Genomic DNA, 9,300 nt, shown 5'->3' with positions numbered 1-9,300 from the left:
CTGCTAATTCATGAGAGTCTGGAGAAGGGGACAGGGCTAGACGGATGCAGTGAAAGTGTCAGTTTTTTCTCCGGATAGTGTATTTTGGAGCTGCTCACGTCTTGTGGGTGGTGGTTATTTTCCTTTTTAAATCTATTTCGTATAAAGTGTCCCAGGCCAGCCAGACAGGGATTTTTTGGTAACTTTTTGAACTCCAAACATTGGAGTCTGATTGTGACTAATAGCGAAGGAGGGTTTGATTCTTTGTTAGATCATCTAGTTCTCTGTCTCTCACACTCTCTCTCTCTCGGACACAAAACCTGTTATTTGTTACTAATTTGTTTTGAATGGCCCGACATCACATCAGAATGCTGGCAAGTTAAAGAGTTTAAGTAGTTTTAACAGATCCTGTGTAACCGCTTGACCAAAGGTATGCATTTCTGTGTTTGCATATGTCTGCGTGTGCGTGTGTAATTGTTTATGTGTGTGTGTGTCCCTGACTCTGTGCGTCTATGCGTGTGCGTGTTTGCGGTATCCAGCGAGACAGGGTTATGTGATATTTGCTAACCAGTGTCTGCAAGCTTTTCAACAAAGACATTCAATAAACAGAATTCACGCTGGTGTTTGAGGCGGGCTCACGCTCAAACATCACTCTCGCGTCTCCTCCTTGTTCGGGTGTCTCGGCAGTGTTTGACGGCTTGAAAGATGGCAGGCACGAAATCAAATGGCATATAATGTACCCCTCCATAAACGCGGACCCCGAGACTCAGTGGTGCTTCCAGCCAGCCAGTTCGGCGGCCAAATAAAAAACTGACAATGCAGAGCTGCCAATGGCGCCCTCTATCTGCAGTCAGTATATATTCTTCCTTGGTAGAGCAACTTCCTCTTTTCCCTCTTTTATTGTCAATCATAGTGTTTGTCACAGTGTCTGTCTCTCCCTATGTATGCTTGGGGCTTACATAGACACAGAAACATCAGTAGGCGCAAACAAACACACACACACACACACACAAACATACCCATGGTAAACACACACACACACACACACACCTACACACACACACACACACACACACACACACACACACACACACACACACACACACACACACACACACACACACACACACACACACACACCTCCCCATGGTAAACGCACGCACAAACACAAAGGCTCCTCACAATATTGAATATAATGGCAATAAAACAAGAATTTGGCTACAAAATTACATAATAACACACCAAATAACCATGTTGGCCGAGCCGAGCAACCCACTCGGAGCTGACTGGCCCTGGTCCCGGGGCACATGCTGCCAATCAGACACACCTTCTAGAAGCACATCCGGGTGCTGAGCTATGCTACACCTCACTTGACTCTCTGCGCTGGCTAACAGTGACTCAGTGACAAATTTCCAGCTAATGTACAACCTTCTTCCTGGTATCCTGGTTCAAGTCCTGGTTTGAACCTCTCTGCATGGTAACCCATCTAAGCATGGTAACCCATCTAAGCATGGTAACCCATCTAAGCGTGGTAATCAATCTAAGCATTGTAATCAATCTAAGCATTGTAATCAATCTAAGCATTGTAATTAATCTAAGCAGGGTAACCCATCTAAGCATGGTAACCTATCTAAGCATTTTAACCCATCTAAGCATGGTAAACCAAAGCTTAATCTATTGACGTTCAAATTCCAGTTGCTGTCATTCGGTATCTTTCAACAGTAGTTTTCATAATAGACACACACATACACACACACCTACACACACGCGCACATGCATATGATTATACATATGCTGTATATACACAAAAATAACCTACAAACGCACATATATTCATACAGTACATAACTTTACATACATACACACACAGACATTACGGTTGCCAACTGAGGACCACTAAGTGCCCGATTGCATCGAGTTGATCCCATTTTCTATTTGCCTCTGCTTGTCCCCAGTTCTTTGTGTGTGACTCGTGGACCCTGGGAGGCCTGTGACCATGATGTTTGCTCCTGTCTGTCTGCTGCTGCTGCTGGGGGAGCGTGCGCTGGGTGGTGGCTACCCCCCAATGCCACAGATGAAGTACATGCAGCCCATGATGAAAGGGCCCATCGGACCCCCCTTCCGAGAGGGCAAAGGGCATTATGTTGGTGAGTTGGTGTGTGTGTGTGTGTGTGTGTGTGTGTGTGTGTGTGTGTGTGTGTGTGTGTGTGTGTGTGTGTGTGTGTGTGTGTGTGTGTGTGTGTGTGTGTGTGTGTCACTGTATGTTTGTGCATCTTAGCAAATATCAGAACCACAAGTCAGATCACAATAAAAACATGTCCAACTCATCCATGTAACAAACTATCAACAAGTGGCTCACGGGATCCACAGCAAGCGTTGGCTGTTGACGGTCCAGTTGAAATGCTCATCCTATAGTTAATCAGGCTGGCATTTGTGCAACATCCCGTCCCATCCATAAGCCAGCTTCCATTGTCTCATAACCGTCAAGACAACACCGACACGGGGTTCCATCTGGGTGCAGATGGCCAGACCAGAGGAGGGCCTAAGTTTTCGGAAGAAAACAACAAAACAAAACCGATGTGATCTGTGGGTTTCTGAGAGCTCAGATACCGACAGATAAATGGGATCAGAGTTGAGTGCGCTGCTGAAGGAGTTCACGTAGGCTTGAGCTGAATCCAATATCTAAGATCCAAAGTAAACAGAGTGAGCATTAGTGAGAGGGTTATACGTGATATCACAAAGCAATGTGTTTTTCCTTATTTTTTTGTATTTCTTTGAGTCGATCTGCAGGCGCACGACAACCAGGATATGAGTAGCAGTTCTGAGGAAATTGCAAAGATCAACCCCCCCCCACCATGCATGAAGAAGACACACCATGCATCCAATGTGCATTACAGGATCTTCCAAATTTGAGAAAAAGTTGATTGTGGATTAGTGAGAGAGAGAGAGAGAGAGAGAGAGAGAGAGAGAGAGAGAGAGAGAGAGAGAGAGAGAGAGAGAGAGAGAGAGAGAGAGAGAGAGAGAGAGAGAGAGAGAGAGAGAGAGAGAGAGAGAGAGAGAGAGAGAGAGAGAGAGAGAGAGAGAGAGACTAGTGCTACACTAGTGCTACTAGCCGGTAGCACTAGTGCTACCGGCTAGTTGATCTTCCCATGTGAATAGTGTTGCCATCTGCGTTGTTTACTAATTCTGAGAAATGAGTGAGAAAAGAATTGCTAGGAGGAATGCATACAGAAGATAAATATCTGATTGACAATAAGGTTGACATTTTATGAAATATAAAATGTTAAGGGAAGATGCTTTCTTGAGATACAAAGGCAGAATAAAAGTAATATTTATATTCACATGCATGCATCACAGATAGCCATCGCTGTTATCCAGAATGTTGTGGTAAAGAAGAGCCAGGTCCAAACTCGACTCAAATCCCCCAGATTCCACTTTGAAGAAATACTTATTTTCTTTCGCTGCAGTGAACTTGATGCTTTTGCTACCACCAAGTGGTTAGAAGTGCATATTGGAACTATTGCCATTATTCACACTGCATATTTTATTAAAAATATATGCTATAGCAATATAACAGAAGGGTAAATCTATTTGTATCTATCTTCATGATGTTCATCTGTTCCATTCGTATTTGCAGCTTTTACATCATAACTTTCATTACGAAGGTAGCATGCTCTGTCAAATGAAGATTGTTGAGGAATTGCTTTTGTTTTTGATTTTCTCCGCCACCAGATATATAAACTGGTTGGCATACACCATTACCGTGTCTTCAGCAGAAGAGCACTGCTGAAACAGATGGCTCTGGTCATATCACATTAAGTCGCACACCTACTCATCTTGATTTAAAAGAGCTTCAGCGTGTTGGTTCATTTAGACCTGGAAGAAATGAAATATACGGCAATAATTGCTCAGACAGGGATGCAAATGAAACCTCACATGTTTGGTTGTGTTCGGTTATGTATTTTTGAGAAGGAGATGCTTATAGCATGTCCTAAACCTTTAGTATTATCATTTAACTGTCTGTGTCATTGGTTGTCACTGTACTCAAAAGACCCTAGCAAATCCACTGTAAATCAATGGTCCCCAATCCCTTTCCTAGATTTAAATTCTGATATTCTCTATAGATGCATTATAAATATCACCTAAGTATACCCATAACAATTGACCATAAACACTATAACAATATACTGGAGCAGAACAAATTCCTAGGACCAGTTCCCGACTCAGTCAATGGGCACGTCAATAATTCAGAGATTCTTTTTGTGTAGAATCTAAACACAGCACAGGATCTTGACTAAATTTGTCTTCCCTGTTGTTGCTTCCTCTTGCTTTATTGAGTCTGGATTGAGCTCTAGTGGAACAGCTTTGTAGATGGTGCCAGAGATATTGAATAGGAGAGATGTCGGCTCAGTTGGACACTTACGCTTAAGATGGAGAGATGTTGATATCGCACACAGAAGTGAACTGATTGAAAACACCAAAAGTCTTGCAAAAAGCTTGATAAGGCGTAATCCAGTGAGAGATGGCAATTAAAAATGCTCTTCAAACACATCCATTGTACACCCCTGGCACATCCCTGTCTACATCTCTCTGCTGTCACATTGTTGAATAATTCACCCCTTACAATTAAGGTTATGCTAGCTTTGTGTGAGTGAATTTAAGATGAAGAACATAGAATCTTATGTGTGAATATTTTATGTATAAGCTCCAAATGCATCCTATGAGTTCTTTGCATCAATATCTGGATATACATGTTATGTTAGACATTGCCTCCAACTGCTGCTTTGACTCAAAGTTAGCTTGTAATTTGTTTGCATATCAATGGATCCTCCTTTCTCAAATATGTTTTATTTACACTTTTTTGTCATACAGGCACATCATATTATTTTCCTGCAGGGGGCAGTATAAAGCTTCGATTGTTTCATATATTATAGCAGGCTCGAAAAGAGAAAAGGAAGAGAAGTAACCCGTTTTGGACTGTTTTTAATCTAGGATTAATCAAAACACTCAAATAAATGACACCATATCATTTATTATAAGTTACCATATAATTCTATGGTTTCATGTTGCTCATTGTGTGAGTAACTAAATTACTTAACTCTTTTACTCATCATTATTATATCATTATTACATTGAGTATTTGCTTAAAATAATTAAATCCAATCGAAACTGTTCATTCATGTAGAAAATCTTATATAGATAATTCTATTTTATTAAGATGGAGGCATTTTTTATCTAAATATAATAAATATATATAATATTTAGGGGATTTCTTCAATCTTATTTTTTTAAATGCTATGCTACTTAATTGTAGACTTAATGACCAAAGCCATCCTCTGTCCTTGTAGATATGCCGCCAATGATGGAAGTGAAGGGGGAACCAGGCCCTCAAGGGAAGCCTGGACCAAGAGGACCTCCAGGACAATCAGGACTTCCAGGAAAACCAGGACTGGGTAAACCCGGTCTCAACGGGCCTGTTGGTCCACAGGGTCCACCAGGATTTCCAGGAAATGGCAAGCCCGGACTTTCAGGCCTCCCAGGGAAGGTTGGTCAGAAGGGGATGCCAGGTCTCAATGGTGAGGTTGGCCCTCGTGGTGAACCAGGATCCAGAGGTCTACCTGGGCAGCCTGGCTTTCCTGGCCCAGCTGGTCTGTCTCTAAATGGGAAACCAGGGCCTTCTGGCATCAGAGGACCCCCTGGTACGCGTGGGGAGCCAGGGCTAAAGGGAGGCCCTGGCAATCCAGGCGAGCGTGGACTCAAGGGGGAGAATGGAATTGGGAAGCCAGGACTTCCCGGTATAAGGGGCCCTCCGGGACTTAAGGGAAGCGCAGGACCTCCCGGTGTACCAGGCATGGGAAAACCAGGACCAAATGGGTTGCCAGGTCAGCCAGGCCCTAAAGGTGAACTAGGAATTCTAGGGAACCAAGGAGAGCCAGGAGAGGCCGGTACTCCGGGATTGCAGGGTCAACCAGGGCCTACGGGGCTGGGGAAGCCTGGTTTAGATGGGTTACCTGGAGTCCAAGGTCCAGTTGGGTCAAAGGGGGAACCAGGGCTAAGAGGTTCTCCTGGATTTTCTGGGGCCCCTGGCTACGGTAAGCCTGGACCATCTGGGCCAAAGGGAGACAAAGGGCATAGTGGGTTGCCCGGGAATCATGGGGACAAAGGAGAAGCAGGAATGGAGGGTCAACCGGGGAACTCAGGTAATGATGGACAACCAGGACCTCCAGGACTTCAGGGCCCCATGGGGCTGCCAGGAAAACATGGTATGCCTGGACTTAAAGGAGAAGTTGGCCCCCAGGGGCCTCCGGGCCTACCTGGCCTAAGAGGCGATCAAGGACCCAATGGACTCCCGGGAAAATATGGCGTTCCAGGGGAAAAAGGACTTCCTGGTCCTAATGGAGCAATTGGTAAACCAGGACCTAAAGGCGAGGCAGGACATATTGGCTTACCTGGAAATCCAGGTCTTACAGGTGCACCAGGAAGTAAAGGTGAGACAGGGTTCATGGGGGCCCCAGGATCTAGGGGTCAGTCCGGTATTCCTGGTCTGCAGGGGCCATTAGGTCCGATGGGACCTCAGGGTGTCCCAGGAATTAAAGGTGATTCTGGGATGCCAGGAGTTCCAGGGTTTGGTAAAGTGGGAGAGAAGGGAACTTCAGGTCCCCAAGGTCCTCCAGGGAAACCAGGGAACAGTGGACTTAACGGCCATCCGGGTGTTGCTGGTCCCCCAGGGCCACCTGGTCCACCAGGAAACGGCCAAACGGTTGTGGCAGGACCATCCGATACAGAGATTGAAGGTGGCGAGGTACCAGGGGACAAAAGGAAGCCTGTGTATAGCTTTGGTGCGCTCTCTGCCTCTGTGGCACCTGCCTTCACCGCTATACTGTCAACACCTTTCCCTCCTTCCGGAATGCCAATCAAGTTTGACAGGACCCTGTACAATGGGCAAAACGCATACAACACTGCCACCGGCATGTTCACCGCCCCGATGTCTGGTGTCTTCTACTTTGCCTACCACATGCATGTAAAGGGAACCAGCCTTTGGGTGGCACTGTACAAGAACAATGTGCCAGCCACCTACACCTATGACGAATACAAGAAGGGCTACATGGACCAGGCCTCTGGTAGTGCGGTGCTAGAGCTGAAGGAGGGGGACCAGGTATGGGTCCAAATGCCCTCGGATCAGGCCAACGGCCTGTACTCCACAGAGTACATCCACTCCTCTTTCTCAGGATTCCTACTCTGTCCAACATAACTTATTTTTTCCAATGATAGGCCCATGAATTGGTATCTCAGAAGAAGAGCCCCACATCTAAAATAAACCAAGAGTCAGGGTCAAACAAAACAACAAGAGTACATTTTACATTGGTATGCCATTATGTACATTGGCATTACCCACAACAACGTTAACAAAATAAAAAATAAAGAAACTTTGTGACAAACACAACGGAGAGAGATAAAAGGCAGGCGAAAGATATTCATGCTGTGTTCTGTGTTGCCTTGAATTGTTTTAGTTTTTTTTATGTTGTTGCTGTTTTTTAGCTCATATAATTATTGTGTTATAAATTTATTGAATTTATTTGTTCTTATCAGCATTAATGTGTTTTTGTTGTTCATCTGATTCCGAATTTTAAGTAAGTAGCTTACTTTGCAACTTGTAAGCAACAGGCCTACCCATGTGACTGCACATCACGCCCATATGCTCTGACACCAAGAGGATTACATTAACAGAACTTTTGGGCCGGAAAAACTCTGCTGCATGCAGTCACTTCAAACATAAAATTCAGTTAATGGCAGATATTACACAGCAGTGAACATATACAACACAGAAAGCAGTAAACATATATGAAATTCACACATAACGCATAAGTTAATGTCAATATTAAATTACTATTCATTTTTGTGATTATTCTTTGTGGAATTGACAGAAGGAACTTCTCTTTATTTTTTAAAGAAGTACCTGATGTCACCTTGGTGTATGTTGGATGTGTGTGTTACATTCAGGCCTGCTTTCCTTTGTCAAATATCGGTTACCACCATTAGTATAAAATGTGTTTCTTTTCCAACTATTTTTCTGTTAGTACAACTACAATCAAATGGCAGTTTTTTAAAAGCTTTACCATTTATTTCCTCATGCTCATTCAGTGATGAGTAATTCAGTAATTATTCCAATTCCCTCATCACCAAAACCCAGCATATGCTGTCACCTAGCGTCACCTTCAGCCGTAACCATGACATCACTGTTTTTTAATTTGAAAAGAGCCATTGAGGTTTCAGTGTCATGCTGCCCTTCCCAAAAAGGCACTCTTTCCGATCAATCAGTGGGGGGGGGGGGGTGAGGGTTCTGGTCACCCTGATCTCATTCCTTCTAAATAGCCATTGTAACAAATTCCCTACAGACATGGAGAGGAAGTTTTTTTCAGCTTGATGGGACATACTTTGAGGTGCACATATATTAATGCAACCTACATGAAGGGAGCTAGTGATGCTAAATTCATGTGAGGTAGTGAGACAGAGGCATACATTATGTCTTTGTGCAATTCTACCGGTTTGAGGTTCACACTCTGTGTCTGTGTGTGTGGGTGCTCACCATCAAGGATTATCATTCTAAACTCAAGAGATGTCCCAAGTGCTTAACATTTAGTCAATGCTCCACCAGACCTATAGTCTTAACATGTTCTGCTTTTTGTTTAAGTTAACTGTGATGATCTTCAAAAAGGTGTAATATCTTTCCACAATAATCTTTGTTATACAAAGCAACCTGGATATAAATTCTCGAACTTGACCATGGTCTGCTATGAATCACGGTGAAGGTGATGGTCATGATGATAGATGCTACTTTAAAATAGCAATATGCATTTAATTAAGGATAACTTCAAAGGTGAAATATCAGTGTACTCTATGAAGAATATTGATTGATTGACACTTATACCTGAATGGGAACTACACACTATTCTTTAAATTCAATCACAGTCCACAAGATTATTTAACGCTCTCACACACACACACACACACACACACACACTGGCGTACAAAGCAAACAATGGGTTTAGTCCTGCCATATCTGTCTCCTAACATGCACACACACACACACACACACACACACACACACACACACACACACACACACACACACACACACACACACACACACACACACACACACACACACACACACACATGATCAGATATTTATCAATATTGCTCTGAGTCTTGTTGACAGTAAAGGTTCATGTTGTACTATGTATTGTTTTCCCCTCTTTTAAATGTTTGGACTTCATTTGAGTGAAATCTTACTATTATTCAATTTCCTTTATGTTTGAA

General features: G+C 43.5%; 1 protein-coding gene across 1 annotated transcript in view; it reads left to right on the top strand.

Moving 5' to 3' along the window:
• col8a2 (collagen, type VIII, alpha 2) overlaps positions 1-9,071 on the top strand; it is a 41,549-nt gene extending 32,478 nt beyond the window's left edge. Inside the window, exons 2-3 of the mRNA XM_056582982.1 lie at positions 1,935-2,126; positions 5,328-9,071. Of these exons, the coding sequence (XP_056438957.1) occupies positions 1,976-2,126; positions 5,328-7,231 (2,055 nt within the window). The 5' untranslated portion in view covers positions 1,935-1,975 and the 3' untranslated portion in view covers positions 7,232-9,071. The remainder of the gene's footprint in view (positions 1-1,934; positions 2,127-5,327) is intronic.
• The last annotated feature ends 229 nt before the right edge of the window (positions 9,072-9,300 follow it).

This window comes from Gadus chalcogrammus, chromosome 22 (genome assembly GCF_026213295.1).
Source record: "Gadus chalcogrammus isolate NIFS_2021 chromosome 22, NIFS_Gcha_1.0, whole genome shotgun sequence".
Taxonomy (NCBI): Eukaryota; Metazoa; Chordata; class Actinopteri; order Gadiformes; family Gadidae; genus Gadus; species Gadus chalcogrammus.
This window is presented reverse-complemented; position numbering and strand designations above follow the sequence as displayed.